This window comes from Lepisosteus platostomus, chromosome 28, assembly GCF_059453375.1.
Source record: "Lepisosteus platostomus isolate fLepPlt1 chromosome 28, fLepPlt1.hap1, whole genome shotgun sequence".
Lineage (NCBI taxonomy): Eukaryota > Metazoa > Chordata > Actinopteri > Semionotiformes > Lepisosteidae > Lepisosteus > Lepisosteus platostomus.
Genome location: NC_142638.1, coordinates 4100866 through 4122449, shown reverse-complemented (window position 1 = coordinate 4122449; position 21584 = coordinate 4100866). Strand labels below are relative to the sequence as shown.

Sequence of the window (21584 nt, the reverse complement as noted above, 5' to 3'; positions counted from 1 at the left end):
TAGGTGATCTAAATATTAGGTTACATTTATTACCGTTGAGAATAGAGGAAAGCAGCAGGACGGTGGAAAAGTAATCATTTAAATTTTAAAACAATTGACATGGGGATGTGTTAGCGGTTTAATCCTGTTACAGGAAGCAGGTTTTAAAAAGACAAGACAGAGAGCAGCACCGGGCAAGGAAGTATTGTAATACAGAGTAAAAGGAGGCTAAAGCCCATCTCTCCCCTTCTCCTCTTCCACACACGCGCCTCACAGAAAGGAAAAAAATCAATTCTCGGCTATATTTCCAGGCACCTGAGCAAGCAAGCGAGAGAAACAAGGGGAATGGAAGTGAGGAGAGAGAAAGACAGAGGGGGAGGAGAGAGACCAGCAGAGCGTTCTGTAAGCAAATGCTGCTCTCTCTCCTTCTCAGTGCCATCTTTCCCTCCCTGCTCATTCTGCTGCTGTTTCCTTTCCCCAGATGCCCACGGCACAGCCTACAGCATAAGACAAGGAGGCTTATACATAAGGAATAAGGTGACTGTGTTGTACAGTATGAAGGGGGGATCTGGGGAGGATTCTGTATGAAGGGGCGGGTTGGCGAGTTAGTGACCCCTTTGTAAGAAGGGGGGTCTTTGTGATCTTCAGGGAAAGGAGGATGGGAGCAGGGAATTCTTGTGATACTCAGCTTTGGAAGGGGGAAAGCAGCAATGATGTTCCTAGAACATAGAGGACCGTTTTGGGCTTCTGTTTCTCGGAACAGGTTTTCATATTTGCATTTTCCTTTATATTGTATGTCATTGTATTTTATGGTGTAACTTGCAGAGCTCAGACAATACATGTGACATTCCACTAAAGCATTTCATATTTTAATGTGAAGTTCAAGGGGATTAAGGGGAGGGAGGTGTTCCGGCAGAGGGAGACAGTGGAACAAAAGAAAGAAAATGAAAACCCTTTCTGCTTAAGTGGCTATTTTAAATGAAAAGGCGTGCAAGTCTCTGCTTTTTGTTTTTTGCCTCGGTGAAAAGAACCTCTTTATAATTCACTTTGGTCTCAGCTGACATGACAGGTTGAGTAAGGAATTCATCCAGAGGCACCTTCACCTCCTCTTCTGTGCCTTGTTCTTCAAGTCAGACTGAGGCCCTGGTCTGCACACTGTTGTTGCTCCTTCACAGTCCTCTCGGTACACCGCTGTCGCTGCTTTCTAATCGCTATTCTACCTCACCTCCTCAACACAGGTCTTTCCGCATGACAAACTGAAAGGTTACGAAATGAACAGAGGAATCGCCGACGATTCACTCCATCTTGCCTTACTCCCACACGATCACTGGCACAACGCAGGTGATCCCGATACTCCGTTCTCCTTTGCCTTTTGCTAAAAGCTGCTCCACTTTGTCTCCTTTCCAGCTCCTTGGGTCCAAGGTTAAAGCCCACCCATTGCTGCTTTCCCGGCAGTATCTCTCAGCTCTACCCACAAGGCCTCTCTGCTTGCCAGTGCTTCTGCCTTCTAAAAACACTGCCTCCAGGCTGTGAAGCCACCAAGCAAAGCCAACTTCATCATTACTGCTACTCAATTGAGTTTGCTTTTCTCTTTCCAACACCGCCGGCCTAGAGCAGAGCCCTTGCACCTCCCAGCATTCACAGGGCAGAAATGACTCTCGCCAGCAGACTGCACGATACTGTACGACTAGAGGCAGAGCCACACTGCTGCACCACATTGTGCTGCATTCACCTCTGTTCCTTCCACCCTAACCGGTCACAACAAGGGACCCCTGGGGGTACTCAAAAACTGTCCGGGGTCCCCATAAACAAAAGAAAACTGCCAGGTCCAGTAAAACGTTAAATCAACGCTCTCAAACAACAGATCTGGTCTGACAGCTGTTATACAGGATCAGCAGAGGTCCAGTTCTGCTTCTTATATTTTATACTTTATGGTAGTATTAGTTAGACTAATCATATTTCATTTTTGTTTTATGTTTAAAATGGGATCCTTATTGCATCCAATCCCTATTGAAGGATTTCTCAAAACATAGTTGCCCAGCAGAGAACAAATCCTGAACGAGCCAAGATTCTCCCATTTCTGAATCTCCTACAGTACCTGGGAAAAGAACTATCCAAATCACGGGGGAATGCTGGAGTACGAGGAGGTTAACGGCAAGACATCTTAGAATTACTTTACGATGCTACCATATTCTGAGCAACCTACCATATTCTATTCTAGCAGCACTGCTTGTAATGTCACAGTATAATTTTTTTTGTAATATCTGGCGTCTAGATTGACAAGGGTGAAAAGCACAGGAAAACTGTGCCCCTACTGCACATGCCAGCCCAACAGGATGCTTTAATTCCAATCCAGAATTAATCAATATTGAGAATATTCTGGCACAGTAATTTATTCACCCGACAACAACATAATCATCAAGCCCTGTCTCTCACTTTTCATCAGCATTTCAGAAAGATATTCATTAAATGTGAATAAACTCTCTAACCCTGCTTGGGAACATCTGTCACACAAGTGAAGAGGCTCCAAGAGTACAATATATGTGTTGCAGCCTCTGTTTGTGTACTGTGTATTAATGCTGAGGTGAATACCGATGTTTTCAGACAGCCTTCCATAATTCTTTCCCATGACTAATATATTTCAAATTAAAGGGGGTTGTACTTTTAAATTGCGCAGTTGTGTGCTGGGTCATCTATCATCTCCTAGATGATTTGAATTCTAAATAAGTTCATTATTTTACTTACTTGAGGTACCACACGTGTTACACCTTGAACCACTTTCATGGCAAATCCTCATGATAAATAGATCATAATCGGAACTGAAAAAAGTACTATCCCAATTAAACGTTTGTTCGGTCTGGCAGCAAAATAAACTGCATGAGTGACTGATGAGCAGATCTGCCTGCAACATCAGGAAGTGTTTCATTAGCAAAGTGCTCTCCCCAGCTCACATTCACAGCTACTAAGATACATCAGTTTAACCAGGACCTCAAGATGTTATGTAAAGCAAGATTGAGGTTATAATTAATAATAATAATAATAATAATAATAATAATAATAATAATAATAATAATAATAATAATAATAATAATAGCTTACACTTATATTGTGTGCCACTGACTTAGAGCAACCAGCCCAGAAACATCTGAATTCAAAGCAACACCTGGCGAGAAAATACTAAGACTAGTATCCCTTATAACACTTGAATGTCTTAAGAATTGATCCAGTAGCCTATTTTGCAGGATACAGGATATTATCTATACACAGCCAAGTGTTTCTGGATTCCACTTCTCCACATATCACCATAGGTTACTTTGATTAAATGCATTTTCCAAAGCTAAATTAAGTAAGCAATATGCAACTATGAATCTCTAATAAAGGAATCTTACAGTCTGACAGAGAACAGCCTATGTACTGGCCTGTTAGAACTTCTGTACCAGGTTTGTGAAACTGAGTTAAATTATTGTAAAGATTGTCCCTTTAACAGTCCAATCCCTGTTGCTAAGGGCAGCAGCTCAGTATATCCTGAACAGACACAGTGCGAGACACAGAGCTGTTTTGGCCGAACCTGGTGATTTATTCCCTAATTGATCAGTGAAGCCCCCTCATTTCCCCACAACAACAGCGCTGGGCTTACAGAATTCCTGTTTCTAAGCAACTGCAGGGATGAGGGTCTGGAGGTGTGTGTGTGTGTATACTGTATGTGTGAGCGGGGTGGGGGGTGGCTCTCACATGTAACTGTAAGTGGCTCAGCCACAAGAAGACCATTTGAAATTTTAAACATCTTTTAATTCCCCAGTCATCAACTCAGCAGCCGAAAACTTGTACCGTTTGCAACACAAACACAATAGTGAAGAATTAGGCTTTCACTGAGGACAATGCAGCCATCACGCTCCACCACGAGGCCAGTCTAGAACATGACAAGTCAGTGGGACGTCTTTCAGATCTCTGCATTACAAAAACCGAACCCACCCAAAGGAGCTGTATCCCCAATGCCATCCAGCCTAAAAGCCAAACCCAATGCTGGCATTTGCTGCAACTGCATCAGGATTAGACCAGTGAGAAGTCTAAATGAAAATGGTGATTTTACTTTTGCAGTTCCGGTGTTTTCTATTCCATGTGTGTATTTTTCTGATTTTAATAAGGTCTAGACGGTAGAGGATCACAAGCTTTTATTTGTCAAACAGCACCGCCTTTTTGTACGTGCGCACACACTTCAGAATGCCAGACACACCCACCGTTTCTACACTGCACTGAGAGGCACTGCTTTTCTCTCAAATGTCATCTTCTCCCTCTCCAGAGGAGTGAAAAAGGAGAGGATATTAGAAGAGCTGAGTGATAGGCTGCTATCAACAGGAAAGAGAGGCAATAAAGAGGAAATGTCCTGGTGGTTTCCACTCAGCCAGGTCAACGCCATCCAACAACTGGACTTCAAAGACAGAGTCAGCTTCAGAGGGTTAATTCCAGACTTCCTCAGATGTAGTTCTTTACACAGAGGGTTGTGGGTGTCTGGAACAAGCTGCCCAGCCATGTTCTTTAAACACATTCTCTGAAATCTTTCAGTAAATGGGTTCAAAAGCGTGCTCATTTTTTTAAATAGTCTAATTTTGGTGGCACTTGTTCAGTTTTGTCACCAAGGTGTCTTTCTTTCACCTTCGGAAGACTGTTTGGTTACAATCTGTTCTGCCAGTGCCTGCTGCTGAGGAACTAGTACACTATATGCTTTTTTACAGCAGTGCTCTATGTGCTGGGTTGTCAAAGTATTTAGATAAACATATGTTCAGTATACAAAGAAGTTCTGACTTGGTCTCATTCTTAAAAACATATAAAAAATACCACCCATGTCAGAAAATCCCTGGACTGGCTTCCTTTTGAATTTCAATATATTGTTCTGGATGTCTAAGGCCATGAAGGAAATCTCTCCCTCCTTTCTGACTTCTGATAAAATATCCCCCTCGCGTCACTTTCTGCTGCTCTCTGGCTGGACTCCTGTTTGTCCGCTCAACAAGATTATAAACTGCTGTCGATCTTCAGATTCTACCTTAAAGCTGTCTTGTTTAAACTGACATTCTTAAGGTCTTAATCTTTTTTTTTTGTATAATTTATTCTCCTTTTTTATAGCGTGGCACTTTCCAACCATTTTTAGGAATGTGGATTTTTAAAATACTTTATGTAAGTGCTGGCAGTAGCACCCAAAGAAGATTAAATGGCTTCTTCTCTTTTGCAAACTTCCTTAGATTCCAAATTTGATAAATTCCCGATCCATACTAATAAAAACCTTTGGCATACATTAAATCTTTTTGTAATGTTTAATTATTAAACAAGTCTATGACATCAAATAATCACACTGCCACACAGATTCAAAACAAGGTTAGAGCATCACCATCTGAACATAATCGAGTTTGCATGTCTTCAGCAGTCCACTGGAATGAACTACAGAAACAGCACACTGACAGACAGCTCAGTTGTCGGGGGAAAAAGCACCATTATCGCCTGGAACGTCCACACTGACATCACTTTGGATTCCAAGACATTTCATAAGCAGGAGATCTCAACATGGCGGTACCTACATGTCACTGATGAACATTTTAAACTATTCATTTATCAAAAATAAAGCAAACAATTACAGTACATGTTAAGTGGCACTGTTATACAGTATGTACAGTAACTCGTGGAGGTGGTATCATTTTGTGTTTTTCTCTTACTTGTCCTTCATAAATAAGTAAAGAAAATTTAGCACTCGTAAAATAAATATATTCAGAAAAGTCTCATTCATTCACTCTCTTCATTTTCTACAGCAGTGTTGTATCAGGTTTTATTTTAATATTAGCAAGTGTTAAAAGTGACAAAGATGATCTGCTTCTTACTTCATTTTTTCAAGATTTTTTGAGTATCTTATTAAAAGATGTCTTAACTGGAGCTACTGGTACCGCTACAGAAAGCTGCTGAAGCCTCTGAAACATCCAAGACAAAAACAAAGATTGATCTGAAAGGAGAAAAATAACATGGAGAAGACAGTGAAGGAAGGGGACTGAATGAGTTCAGTCCAACACAACTGTACACTGGTTATCAATCCAGTGACACTGGTTATCTCTCACAGACCTCTCCAGACAGACAGGCAAAATGACATTGTTCCTGTTATTACAGCAGTAAATGAGTCGTTTTCATTTCCAAGCTGTTGGGCACGAAAACTAGTAATAGCTAGCATTTATGTTGTTATTATTATTTTTTTAAACAATCCCAAAGGGCTATAATGGAATAAGGTTAAAATGCCAATATATTTACTATTTAGAAGAAACAATCTACACAAAATTCATCAAGGTGGAATATAAGGGCAATGACATTGAATTTCCTGTAGCCATTCTGATTTAAAAAACACTACTGTTGTCATGAATATACACGCACAACCACAATATGCATATACACATATTTACATAAGCATTTACATAAATGAGCTCACATAAGATCACTTTTAATACTTTGTAGTCTCTGATGCCAAGTTTTCAAGCAAGCCGTAAATTCAAAGAAACACAATTAGGAGGCTGCAGAACCAGTCTTGATGACGCTGGCTGGCAATTTACAAACTGATAAATCTTTGACTACAGTTCAATAAGTTAGCAATCGCCCAGGGGGAGATAGAGGCTATTGAAATGCAGTTGGAGAAGAAGCATTTTTGTAAATTATGGCAGTGCTGCCTACTTTGTATTCTTAGCCGGTATTTTTATTCCCTTTTCATGGAATGAAAACTAGGACTGGAGATTTAGACCAGAAGGTGGTGTAAAAAAAATAGAAGAAGAGAAAAAAACCTAAGATTGCAGCGAGGGAAATTCATTACTTCACTCCTCAACGTTTTCAATTTCCTTTGCACATCTATTTTGTTTCTGTATTTTTTGTTGTTAAAGTCTCATACATCTGCATAGATTGTGACTTGCAGATTCTTCACTCCCCTAACTGAGGATACTGGAAAGAGATGAGTGCTCTCTGCCCACAGTGTCGGTCCAGGTTGGCCTCTAGCCCCTGTGAACCTGATCAGGCATCAGGATTTCCAGGAAACCCAGCTGTGGAGACACGTGAATAGACAATGACAAGGTCCAGGGCACCTTGTTCAATTGTTCTTTCTGTAAATACTGTGCTATATGTTGACAATGATGATGAAGTCAAAATGTCAACTACTGAAAAGGGGACGGGAAATCCTCTCTTTTTCCTATTTTGTAAATCGTTTTCAGATAAAACACGGTACCGACAATTTAAGTGTTCTGTAATGCTACTTTAATGCTACTTTAAATACTTTAACTTTAACTCCCGGATCATGGATTTTTGTTGGTTTAAAACACAATTAAAATACATGTGGAACAAAATGTAAACTACTTTGATTACGCGTAAGGTCCTTAACTAGAAAGATGTTACTATTATTTGCCTTTGGAATGAAAGCATTCGCAGGAAAGACAGCTCAACCTCTGTGACTTGATCCCACATTGAGCCGGGCTAGAAGCATGAAGCCCCACAGATATGTTCCCGTCACAACCACTCACTGCCCTGTGGCAAGCCCTGGCCCAGATAGAAGAGCGCACTCTTTCAGCCCATGGGTATGTTGGCTCCCTGGAATCCCCCCGATGATCAATGAGTTGGAAGAAAAATAATTACAGGTCACGGCCCCTCTGCACTCCAGAGAATAGAGGAGGGCAAAATTCCACCTTGCTTCCTTTCCTCTGTCTATGGAAAACACACAGAGATCACCGCATCTGCTCTGACAGCTTAGGGAGTGCTGTGCTAATGCCAGGATAATGCACTTTAAGCATTCAATTACTGCCTCATAATTAATATACAGACAACATGATAATTAATGATGCTTAGTCACTGCTAAATTTACACAAAAAAAAGCATTTGAGTGCAGATCGCATTAGAGGGCTTTTAAAAGACACACAAAGTGCCATGTGAAGATCGAAGAAGATGCTGAAAATCAGAAAGCGTAGCAATGTCTGCATGTGCGTAAGAAAAATAAATTAAATCTCAAACTTTACAAGGTGACCTATCAAGAACCATTTACTTCAGCCTGTCTTCCTGTCTTCCTTATTTTCCCAAAACAGACAAGCTGTTTGAGTGATTATTTACAGTACAGCACAGCGTATTTTCAGGCTACCACTAAGTATATCAGCTGAGAGAATCCTCCAAGTTACTGCTGCCAATTTCTCAAACATTTACTGTTTGATTTTCAAAAATGGAAAACTGAACTCTGATACACAGAAACATCTGGCAGTATGAATGGGGAGGCTTGGGTTTCAGTGCTTTAAATGTTATTCAATCATAATTTTTCAGAGTTCCAGTCCCCTCTCAGGGGAAGCTCCACAAAATGCCAAATGGAAAGCAAATGGAATTCGGTACCTTTACATGTCATGAACCTAGAACTTTAAATGCTTTAGCTTATCACTTCAACCATAATCTAATTTTGTGGCATAAATCCATATATACAGACTTTCAATGTATATACGGTAAATTTTGACCTACAGAAGTAGCTCTGAGGACAGGCAGCAAGAAGAATGAGAAGGCTTAAACTGACCAACAGAATTGAAACTGTGGGTTAATATTTCTGGAAAAAGGTTCTCTTTACAGAGAAGGCTTGAATGTTTGAGCTGGACGGCTATAATCAATAACAGTTTATTCTAAGGTCAACTGGTAGGCAGTATAGTCAGTCTACCACAGCTACAACTGTGGGGCTGCATCACTACCTGAAGCGTTTTGAATTTACATTACATTAGGAGCACCCTGACAGATCTGGCCAGATGTCAAAAGCTAAGCAATTCTGGGCCTGAAATGTACTGGGATGGGATGTGATGGACCTCCAAAGCAAGCTATAAGGTGCTCTTCCTTTGGACCAGAATATTTGTTGGTTGTATAACCCCTGAGATACAAGACAAGACATTTAGACATATTTAATACAATGAATGCATAATATTTCAGCAAACAAGTAATAATCAAAATTCTACTTTTAGTGTCAGAACTGACAAGCAGGGATGGAATCTTGCAACACAGTGTTGTCAAAAGAGCATGAAACTTCCTCTCGCGGTGTCTTTGATGTAAACATCAGCAGACTGCAATATCAATAATTAAGGCTAACTCATACAAACGCTTTAAAAGCTTTTACAGCCAGGAAATCTGAAACAATGTAAGAGGTCCCAAGCAGACATTGTAGCCAAGTCTTCCACATTAAATTCATGGCAATTACTGTGACCTCAGGCTGTGTTAAAAATGCATCACCCTCCTTTGAGCTCCATCCCTAGGGACAGCAGTGAGGCTGCTATGATTCATGATCCCGTGTGACATGCAGATTGAGCTGGCATAGGAAAGTGTAAAAACAAATATTTTTAGTTTTTTTTTTTCATTTTCACAGCCATAATGCAATTGTTCTTGATTTACAGTGGCACCATCTTTGGTTTCCATAGTACTTTTCTTTCAAAAGATAACATAAACCAACACACACACAGAGGAGACCAGAATGAGACGGACAAGGGCTATAGGACGATAGAAAGTCAGACAGGTACTCAGGAACATAGCCATGGAGAGCCCTATAGGTATCACTTATATATAGACTACTACTGTATTTTTCATAAGCCATCTCCATAATGCTATGCTCCTCAGGTCTGGTCTTTGAGATCCACAGTTTAACATATTATGTCAGTCTGCTTGTAACTTTTGCACCTGTGCATGGAAAGACCTAATTAGGCCTTTGATAAAATTTGTCTCTTTTTGAGGTTGGACCACACTTGGAAAACCCTGCAAAGCAATAGAACTACCTGCTGAAAGGACAGCTTACAGCTACTGAAGATGGAAGCAGGAAAATATAATAGCACTGCAAGGTGGTTTACAGTGTATAAGGTCTTTCCCAACTTGTCACATTCCTATTAATTTAACTTGGACAAGTCTTCTCAGAACAATGCACAGTTTATATGTATACTAATAGCACAGAAACGACATTTGGGCAAAAAAAACATAATACAATACACATCAATTATCTCTAAAGAATAAACGTTTCTTAACGGATGCCTTAAGAAACATTTTCTTCACTGCACTACACATCAGAGTAGGAAAGTATGTCTGCACATTTCCGTGAATTTCTTTAGTGATGTACTAAATAAAATGAAGGCAATACAGACAAGGAATTGTCAAAATCCTGCAAATTACAAAACCCTTTTTGTGCAAAACACATGAGAACTGACTCACTTGCTATATTTAGTTTTCACCAGTTCATCCTTCCATAAATAAGTAACATAACTAAGGCTACCAGGAAATTGCTGGCTGGGAAATACAATGTCAGGTCATTAATATGGTTTTGTGCTCCAGGACCACTGTGGCTCACAAGCCCCAGTCAGAAGCTGTACTGATTAAAGGGGAAAACAGGCAGAACTGGGCTGACTGTGATTTCTCCCAAGGCCCGATGATCCCTCAAATGCACATTTTACCAGGTAATGAATTGGATGAACAAATCTTCATCATATCCGAGGATCCCACAGGGCTCCAGAAAAACGCCCCAGGCTGAAGCTCGGATCGCTCGGCACAGGGACCCGCCAGCGAGCCTGCGCACACCGCAGACTGGCCTTGGAGCAGGGGAGGGAGAAGGAGAACCGCATCCGAGAATCGTTCAAGCTACAGCACGAACTCCCAGGCAGTGGAATAACACTTACAGCACATGTCTACTTCTGGGCTCTTCTCACTGTAGAGGTGGCATGTCTGAATGGGAAACTGACAGTCCCAGCTGAAATCTATCTACCTGCTTTTGACACAAAGAACTGGATCCTGATAAAACATCCTGATTCCTCCCAGAAGGTGCTTTATAACTGATAACTTTGACGATACAGTACTCAACCTGCATTCCGCAGTTTTTATCACTCTCAGCTTTTATGCATTTAATGCATTTAAAGACCACTGAGGTAAAATGTACCAAATCAAAATACATGAGCATCTCATAGACAAAGGTACTAATATCAAGGATTCTGAAATCAAGCACAAGCATCTCTCCTTGTTGTTGTTATTCTAAATCATTCTAAATTAATGTAGGGCATATATACCTCAAAACGCATAATTCTGTGGAAAGAAAACCTAAACTACAACAACAATACGAATAACCAATTTGATTTTATATGATTTTTTCGCACCTTTGAAAGCAATCATCTCAAAGCACTTTAAAATAGATAAAAAGCCCTTCAGTTCAAATAAATCTAAAAATAATTCCAAAGCCGATACAGGAGATAATAAAAATAAAAACTGACAAAGCAGTTGATACCAAAAACATCACTGTGCTCTCACAGCTGAAAATGAAGTACTGTTGGTGTATTTGCACCAAATTATGGTAAATTCATGTCTGCACTTTATCCATCTAAGTTTGAAAACAGGACTGGGAAAGAATGCAGGCTTGAAGAGATCAGCTTTACCCTTTACTGTAAACAATAAGTCAAGAAATATTTTCCTTCAATGGCTCTGTCATCAATCTGAACCCAATGACTTCCCTGTAATATGCTACACACCTGTTTAGCTTGCTAAAAGTGGGAAGATTGATAGAAAACACTGCAGCAGAACTAATTTTTTAAAATTTAATTTAAACGTCATTGTGCCACACAGAGGTGCCGCTACAAAGCTGTGACAAGCTGTTCACAGTGAGCCCAGCACAAATGCAAACTGGAAGAAGAAGGTAAAAATTAATTAAAAGGTCAAACACCAACGTAATGCAAAAACAGTGGATGAATGGTTTGTAATACCCTCTTTAATCAAGTCAATGCAGCTGCAAAGGCACTCGTGAACAATGCACATCCCAGCATGTTAAATTAGCCCAAAACCCAGAACCAAGCCAGCAACACACTGTCACCATTATGTTGTAATCAACAGCCAATCATAGCTCAGCATTTGTATGCAAGGTAATATATATACTCCAGCGAACAGAGAGCAAATCAAAGCACAAAACACAGCACATACACAGTACCACAAAGACACACACCCCGAACTGTGTCAAAAGCCCAGAGCACAGCGCAGCCTTCTCACGCACGTCTAGTCAAAATTCCTCAATAGCCTGCATTTCAAGAGAACCACCTAAACACAAAAGCAGCCTAGTTTTAAAAACATATAAGCTACTGCACATTCATTTCTTAAACCACCAGTGTTATTTTCAAACATCTCAGTTTAATCAAGCTTCTCTTTTAATGTTTTGTCCAGCAGTCGTAAAAAAGCAATGCACATTTTAGTTTAAAAAATACCAAGGAGTCCAATTTTATCTGTCCAATATCAGTGATTTAATGTAACTTATGGCTTGTTACTTTATCTGATACACCACCTCAAGGTCCACCCCAGTCACAGACACAGTCACAGTTGGCACAACTCAACAGTCTCAGTTTAGTCCTGTTTAAGTGAAAGGTTTGAACAGCAGAAACAAAAACAAATTGACTACAGTCAACAAATGAGTGTAATTCCTTATCTTCATATTGTTATTCACTAGATTTTCTTACTGGGGTCTATGGCATTAAACCATTAAACCCAAAGACAAGGTGTCCAATCCACTGAAATCATCTATCAAAAACCCTGCAAGAAAATGTAAAAAGCTAGTAACGCTTAACAGAAGAATACTCCAAATGTATACTGTTGGATGCACTGTAAAACAGCAAAGGAAATAACATAGTTACATCCATTAACTACAATTTAAAATAATGAAATAATGTGTAAATAAAATATAAATAATATAAAAATAATGAAAGTTACTATGAATGGTCACAGTCTGCAGCAGGTCAAGATTCCTATACTTAGGCGCTGTTTTGCCAAAAAACACACAGAAGTCAAGGTGAATGACAAAACCTGAAACAGCAGATCAAAGTTTCTGAATTCCTCTCAGATTCACACACCCCAATTAGCTTTCTGCCACTTATTAGTATGATGTGCTGAGGCAGTGCTGACTCAGCATTTCCAATACAGGGCTACAACCATGACCCAGCTCTGAACTGCTTGTGAGGATTAAGTTGGCCCACAGAGTCAAGTTTTTCCCCAACCCCGGCAGGTTAGAAAAACTCTCTGGACACTTTCAAACACAGACACAGAACTTGGCAGCCTAGGATCTGTCTTGTTAACACCGAACTGCAACCAACCGTGACTCAAACCAAGTGACAGCCAGGGCTCACTCCACAGCGTGTGGTGACCTTGGCAAGATTATGAAGGACTAGTGCAACTCAGGGTCTCTGAAAATGAGTGCTCGTACGCTCACAGACATTAAGCTTTTTTACCATTTCAAAGCCAGCTTTTAGTCACTAGTTGTACGCCCAAGACATCCAGCGTAGCTTGGCGAGAGCTTTCACATATTGGCAGAAATGGGCTCCAGAATGTTAACTCCACAGCTCAGCTTCCACAGCGCAAAGTTCATGAGCATCCTTCTCTATGAGAAATGTCAACAGTGCCTTTCTGAAATTCAGTCTCTTTGTACTAAACTTTCACCACTTTCCATTTAACAAAGGGATCTGTGTGCACAGAATAGTGTCCTCCTGATTTAAAATATTTTTCAAATTATAACCATCAATTTTTGCTTTGCTTTCTCCTTTTTGCAAAAACAGTAACCTACTGTGAGGATTTAAGCTCATGCTGGTCTTGCCCTGCGGAACCGGTGCTCATCCATCCAATTAAAAACCTGAAATTGCTCCAGCAAGAGTGGACTAGTGGTATATTCCTCACTAGCGATATATCCCAAATGCTTAAAACTGATCGCATGTTAGTCTTTTTATGTGGATAAATCTTATTTTTCATAACACCAAAGGCTCTGCAAATGTAAAGCATGTTTGGTTCGTAACGGGTCTGAACAACACGTCTCAATTCAGGTGGCAATTCTGCTACTGAAGCATGAGAACTTCATTTGTTGGAGATGAACTGCTCAAGGTTAGCGATCAAAGATGGAAAGAAATCAAGGTCATTGCTGCCCGCTTTCTGCCTTTCTGTGCACACAGCCCCCAGTTAATACCCCTCCCCGCCCCAGAATCAGTTCTCATTTTCCCCTTAATCACTCTCCCATTTTCCCTCCGTATCCTGACTCCACTCCTTAGTATCCTGATGCCTGCCTTCCTTTTTATCTGGTCTTCCTCTTCCCAACCCCTCTGTAATTCCCAGCTCTTCCAAACGCGGGGTCCATCTCTCCCTTCATTCTTCCGCTCTTCTTTCATTCTGTCCTTATCCTTTTGATCCCCATCCCCTTTTCTCGCCCTCCCCTAGTAAACCCCCAAGCCTTTCATCCCTGCCTTTCCCCAAGCCTTGCCCAGCCCCTCCCTCGGTCCACCTCTCCTTCTCCACTCGCTCCCGCTCCTGTGAATATTTCTCCGTGGCAACCAGACTGTCCCCGGGTGACAGCCTGTGTGAAGGCTGTAGCGCGCAGAACAGAGGGATCCTCCTGACACCAACACTAACAAGCCATTCCTCTTATTCCGTCTCGCTGACTGTCGGCAAACCACCTCTCCTGCCTCCTCTCTCTTCTTGCAGACGCTTAGTCTCTCAGTCAGCCATAGCTGCCTGTGTCCCTCCATTAACCATACACCTCTTCCTGCTTTTTCCTTTGGATTCTCTCCTTTTCCCTCTCTCATCCTGCACCAGCTCCTGCGAGCGCCCTTGCTTGCAGACCCCTCCCCGGCTTGCTCTCGCAGAAATGCCCTAACCTCTTTGCCTGTCTGGGTGGTTCACGGGTCAAACCTGCACATTCTCATTCTCTGCCTGCGTGTCTCCTTCCCTGTCCGTGCTTCCCCAGAAGACACCCCATCCTTGGCAAAACATGCCTCCTTCTCTTTGTGCATGTGAGAAAGCACTTAAAGCACTAAAGCGCAGAACTAAAGCAATGTGCTTCCTGCTTTACACTCTTCAACAAGAGAGGAATGCTTCATCTCTCCCGTGCTACAGTTCATCCCTCCTTCTCTCCCATTCCATGTGCACGAACTCCCTTCCTCTCTGCCAGCCGAGCTGCTGTCCCTGTGCCGTTCTGTGCCTCTGCCCCTCACCCTCTCGGACTGTCTTCCATCCTTGTTCCCCACTCCTCCTCCTCCTCCTTCTCCCTCCTCTCCATCCCCTCTCCATTCTGACACCCGGCGCCGGCTGTCACTCTTCTGGCCTCCTCTTTCCTTTCACTTCTGCACTCTGTTTCAATCCCACACAGTTGCTTTTTTTCCCCCCCCTGCTCATTCACTTGCAGTGCCCGCTTTCGCACAGCTGTCCACACATCTGCCCGCTTGCTCTCCAAGCAGTGGCGAGATAAGCAGCCCTCCCCAGTGCGCTTCCCTCGGTCCTCTCTCCGAAACAAAACCTGCTCCTCTGCTGACACCCCCAGCATCCTTCCCCATGCTCCCCTCTCCCCCTGACCCTTTCCAAAACGCCACTCTTCTCGCTTTGCTTTTCTGTTACAAGAGCGTGAGCAGAAAATACAGCAATGACACATCAACCCCCCTGATATCAGATAACTGACAGCCAGCAGTTGGAAAACACGCAAATTAAAAATACCTGCTACTAAAGTATGCATGGAGATAGAGTTGACATGCCTTGGGATGGTGCATTTCCCATTCTGCAACACGAACCACTTGTGTTGTGAGTAATATTGTTTCCTGTTCTTTTTTTCTGTCTTTCTCTCTCTCCTTTTCTCAGTCTCTGTCTCTTTCTGCCTCTCACTCTCTTCTCTTCTCTTATTCGCTCTTCCCGTCTTCCGTCCTCCTTCCTTTTCTTTCCCTTCTTGTCTTCCTCGCCGGGTTCCTCCTTCGCCCGAGATGGCTCTGTTCCAGCCACGCAATGACAGCCCCGCGCGCTCTGTGTTTGTGTGTGTGGTTCTCTCTCGTATTTGTGTGCCGGTACGAGAGAGATGCTCAGCACAGCTAAGAATGAACAAAAAATTAGCTCATGAGAGATTAATGTGTTCTCTCTCTCTCTCCCTCTGCCTCTCTCTACCTCTCCCTCTCCCGTTCTCTTAAAGGTACAGCGAACCTCTGCATTGCTACAGGCAAGGAATATCTCACACACTGAGAGCTATTATGGTAATCAAAGGGAGTCCAGGGACAAGGTCTGTTTGAGCACTGAGGCATAGCGGAGAGTGTGAAATTGTGGTGCAATGGTCTAAGACAGGAGGCTGGGAGGCTGCATGAGTTATAGCTTAGAAACAGCAGATCAGGACCCAGGAAAGCAGTATAGGCTGTGTGTCGGGCAACAGCGATGAACCGCTGGACCATGAGTCTTGGGGGTGGTGTGGTCAGAGATAAAGAGGTCTGAATTTAGAGTGAAGGGAGGAAGCAGGGTGACTTAATTGACAGAAGCAGGTGTGCCAAGGAGGTGTGTTTTTATAGATAGAGGTTGGATGCTGGAAGCAAGGAATTTATGGTAATTATGTAGGTTATTGGAGGCCTGGGTTTTAATGAATCAAAGCAGTTTATCTGAGGCAGTAAATTTTAATTGTTAGAATCAGAATATTGAAGGCATGGGATTTAAGTGTTATAGACAGGATGCTGGAGGCTGCAGGATTTAAAGGATAGAGGCAGTTTATTAAAGGCAGTTGGTTATGATGGTTGTGGACAGAATATTGTAAGCAGTAGCATTTAATCATTAGGGTTTAGGAATTGAGAGATAGTGGGTTTTAATTGTAAGAGACTGGATATCAGAATCAATGGGATTTCATTTTTAGAGTCAGTATACTGGAGACAGGGGATTTTATCTGTCAAAGGCAGGACACTAGAGGCACTGTGTTTTAATCGTCAGATATTGGAGTGGCTGTGTTACATTGATTAGAGATGAAATACTAGAGGTCCCCACCTCTAAAAGGTTATTGGCACCACATTACAGGCCAGAGTTTTCTAACAGTGCAAGGCAAAACATTTGAAGAGGGGTGTTTCAAGGCAGCAAGGACCTGTATTAGCACAGAGACCATGAAGATTAGATGAAAGACAAGAAGGAGCATGAAGGAGGAAAGCAACCCGTGGTAGTGGCTTTACTGAGAGTACTGGGAAAGACAGAATACAGAAAGACGAGCAATCAGACTGCAAGAAGCAGATAAAGGTAAACCACCCAAAAAACGCAAACAAGCAAGCACAAGAGAGAGTTAGTAATGAAGTGGTTGATAAATAATGCATGGGCACTGCGACTAGGGGACAGGAGTGCTGCCCAGCTGGTTTATCAAAAGAGAAGAAAGCCCAACCTCCTGTTTGCTTCCTTTTTCAAAGCAAATAATGGCATGCAGTCTCCTTTAATAAAGGTCCTCTGTGTTCCCAACAACAGCGAGCAACACATCGTGCAGAACAGGGCCTTGTGTCTCTCCATCTCTCCTTCCCAACCCTGTGTGGCTACAGGTCCCTCTTTTGTGCCTGAGCTGAATCTGGTAACCAGCAAACAGATCGGATGATACATCGAAAAACCTCAGGCTAGGCAACAATTATGACAACAAAGAAACATACTGTATTCACACACTCCTCCAAGGCTGCATAGTAACAGTTAATTGAACTCAGGGAAGCTGAGTGATTTCAGTTCAATAGTAAAAAAATGTCAATGGAAAAGGCACCGCACTGGAAGATGACAGCATCAGCTCTACTTAACTGAACTTGTCTGTAGGAAGATACAAGCAAACGTATACTCTCCTATCTCTCCTCAAGCAGCCAGATCACAATTACAATAATGTACTTACAGCTCCAGGGAATACTACATTCTAGCATCTTTTTTTGACTGTATATTTTAATGATATTTTTATTCTGAATTCAGCCAAGGACAGTATTGTAGATCGACTCACAGTTCTCATGCAAGACTATTGCTGACCTGTACAAAGGCCACCTGTACTTCATGGGGTGGGGGGTCACTGCTACATTTACACAGAGAAGACTACTTACCCTAACATAGGATTGTGAATAAAAGACAAAAACACAAGGATTGGTTTGGAGGTACTGGACTCTTCCCTGTCAAGCTTTTATGCCACAGAATTGTGCTAGTGGACTTCATGTGGCCACACAGACTCTAAATCACAAAGGAGGTTATAAGGGGACTTGATTGGCATTCCCATTTATTCCTAAAAGGCAAGGACAGTCGATCCAGCTGACTGAATGTCCAGGCCTCAGTGACAATATAAAGACCCCAAGACAAAGGAGGACATTAAAATAAGGAACATTCTGGTACAGAAATCAGAAGATGCTTTTGGAAATATCGAGTCACAAGAGGCTCAAACCTAAGCCTTAGCCACCCTGCAGAAGCTGGATCTATGAGATCTTTCAGGAATGGCTTGACAGTTCTCAGTTTATTCAAGTCCTAACAACCAAACATACAAATCTGGCATCACCTCATTCTTAACCTTTCTCGTCTTCTTACATAAGAAACGTTAGTTATCACTGTCTTAAACGTTGACCAAAACAGAATATTGTGAGTGATAAAAGCTTAGTCAACACCATTAAGGAAAAATGCATATCAACAAACTGACTCAGATTTTCTGCCTAAGAAAACGATGTCAAGAAAACAAAGGTTGTTTGCTGAAATAATGATATATGGCATTGTAATGCCTTTTTTATACATGGGTAGTTGCTGGGCTTAGAACAATCTGATCAATATAAAGCCCTAAGAGAAAATAAAAGGCATTCAAGCTTGACATGGTAGGCTTAATAATGGATACTGGGTGGTTTCCAAACCAGCAGGTGTATATTATTCATACACACGCATACAGTATAGTAGGCAAATGTACACATTTGTACAAATGGAAACAGAAATGCAGCCTGCACAAGACACATCATGTACACTATACAGAACTCGTTTAAAATTCACAAAATAATTACTTACATCTTTACACTCCACACCTAATTTACAGTTCCAGAAACGTTTAACTCGTCTTTGCTTAGGATTTTTTTTAAAAAAAACTTCTACCACATAGTAATGCAGAACTTTATCTGTATTTGGTGAACAATTTTTATATTCAAACGATTTCAGCTGGGGGTAATAAAAACGACAGCACAATTATCACCTCCGATTCCTCCCGTTCTCTGGGGAGAAAGATTGTAACTGTCGGATATCCTGACTGCAGTTTTTTAAAAATTTGACCAAACCTTTCATTCCATTAAACAAGAAGAACTTGTTGAAGTACATAATTTCAACTCTTCGGTTCCAAAAACTTCATTCAAACAGCTCCTTACCTTCCAACACGTACCTCGGGCGGCAAAACACAGGTCTCGGCCTTGAGCATTTCAGCGGCCCCTCTCAAACACTAGCCATTGTGAACGCTGTCAGACTTAATAACCACTGTCTAGAACCTTATATCTCTATATTTCTGCGGTTGTCTGCCGTTATCTAAACAATTTTAAGTCATTTTTCACTGCGCGCTCTGGTATTAATTATGTCCTCAAGATGGCTGTTTTCCCGCCATTAACCTCCCTGAAGCGCAGCGCACAGCGACGAGCGTTGTGTTGTAAACGGATAAATCGTCGTGTCGAGCGAATAAAGGAAACTGTTTATTTCAGAAAGAAAATAAATTGTCTTTAGACAAAAACAATTCCAGTCAGTTATTAAGTTTATATCACGGATTAATCACTCGTAGGTAACGTTTTGTCGGTTTCCGGCGTTCACCGTTTTGAGTATTGCCGTTGTCTGGTATAATAAATGGCGGTGCTCCGGGAACAGATGCGTATTATTTTGAGTTTTTTATTTTTTTTATATACACGAACACGGGGAGTTGCTTGGTGTCCCAGGGAGATTTGTGAAAACAAAATATCGGATTGTAACATAAGGGACTGCGATCTAATTTTTGTAAAGGAGCCTGGGTTCAGTTCTCCTTTCCTGTCCCGATAAAACGATATACGTTTTGTGGCACTTTCTTGCTGTAGCGAAATGGGCGGTGCGTATTTTCATCTGCTTCTCGCAAAAAAAAAAATACAATAATCTGGTCTCATCGATCGGCAAGAACCGCAAAACACGAGCGCCGGTGCCATTTACAAGCATTTCGCTTGAACACCGAACAGCGACATCTGACTCTTGTCCTGCCCTCATCGTTTGCTTTGGGAAAAGTACTATCAGGAGTCCTATCGGTGTACACTGTGTCACTTTTCACCAGTCTGCCAGTGCTGGGTTTGGAAATGACATGGCCCATTCCCAAAGTGGTTGCTCTGCTCGATATCCCAGTATAGCCAGTGGAGGAAGACCAACATGGGAGCAAACGAGATAATGCCGGCATCACAGGAAAAGGCAAAGGTTTATTCCGTGCGGAACAGAAAAGAGACACAACGTTTCCCTTCAGACACACCTGGTGTCTCTTCTCTTTTCCTTTCAGCACGGAATACACCTTTACCTGTTCCTTTGCATCCTACGTCAACTCAATCAAAGGGGGAAGGTTTGGAGTTGGACGTTTCCAACTTTTCTCAACCTTTTCCGTCGTTTTAATGTGTCTCACCCGTCTCTGTCTGGCTGCTGGGGGTGGGGGGGGGAGAGAGGGAGTAGAAATCTCACCTGTCTTGACTGCCTCACTAGAGTCCGGGTCCGGTGAGCTGGCCGAGGCGGTACCCTGTCACACACCTGCTCTGCAACCTCCTCTATCCGAGCGGTAAAATGTGCGCATTAGTCATGATGGGGTTCCTTCTTTCCGTGCGGTGACACATCGCATCTTATGGTGTGGGCAACAGCCGTGAGGGTAAAACAAAAAAAATAATAAATAAACGGGTCAAAGCTTAAAACCCAGCGCCCCGGTCTCGACGGCCCCGGCGGTGCTGCAGGTGAGCGAGAGGAATGAAACTCAATCGCGAACCGCCGGTTCATGAATTAATGAAGAGCGCAAGAGCTCCCTGGGTCCTCTGTTATTAATCTGAACAAACACCCTGGGCAGTAACTCATCGCAGCCTTTTCCACCTCGCCAGCTCTGCGAGTCCGTCAACAGATGAAAGCTCCCAGTGTAACCCAAGATCCCAGCGCTACTTCAAGGAAAATACCAGACACCTTCATCCACAGGCGTCATAGTAGCGACGAGGAAGACAGAAGTCGAAGCATCTCCTCCTCGGACTTTATTTCCTATAGTTTTCCCGTTATTTACAGTATCTCTGACCCAGCACGCATACCCCGGTATGCAGACACCTGTTCGTGGTGAAATCGCTTCGCGGTTTTTTAAAAAATGAAAACGCAGTGTTTTAAAACTAACGGCACAAGTCTGTTGTAAAGGCTGGGCGTCAGACAAGTAAATTTCGTCAGTTTTCCCCGCTTATCAAAAAACAAAGGTGCTCTTTTCATGTTGGCAATAATCCCCCAAAACACACCTCCATTAGAAACCTGGGGGAATGTAACTTCCGTACACACATGTGAAAACTGAACTGGTTCGTTGCTACACCAGTGTACGCCCGTTTTTGCTTTTGAAATATGCACTTCAAACACAACCGCCATCGCCGCTTTAATCAGGTGAATTCCGGAGAGGGGCGGTGGAGAAGGAAAAGTAATTTTGAGAAATCCTACTAAGAATAAATTCGTAAATACTGTTTATGACGGGCCTTAAACGATTGCAAAAGAGCTTGATCTCCCATCTCATCTTCCTCCGCGTTTTAACTGCGCAACGGGACCGGCCAAAATTAAGAGAGACGTCGCCGAAACGCGTAACGCCAAGCCTACTTCGACAGGCTGGCTCC

At 42.2% G+C, this 21584-nt stretch overlaps 1 protein-coding gene across 5 annotated transcripts in view; it reads right to left on the bottom strand.

Annotated features, from left to right (window-relative positions):
• Positions 1 to 15893, bottom strand: part of srcin1a (SRC kinase signaling inhibitor 1a) — a 133869-nt gene extending 117976 nt beyond the window's left edge. For 2 of the 5 annotated variants that reach the window (XM_088623086.1, XM_088623085.1), the window contains exon 1: positions 15516 to 15892. In XM_088623086.1, the coding sequence (XP_088479212.1) occupies positions 15516 to 15537 (22 nt within the window). In that variant the 5' untranslated portion in view covers positions 15538 to 15892. Of the gene's footprint in view, positions 1 to 15515 lie in introns of all 5 variants that reach the window. The other 3 variants (XM_088623088.1, XM_088623089.1, XM_088623087.1) reach the window with 2 other exon arrangements.
• Between the last annotated feature and the right edge of the window lie 5691 nt (positions 15894 to 21584).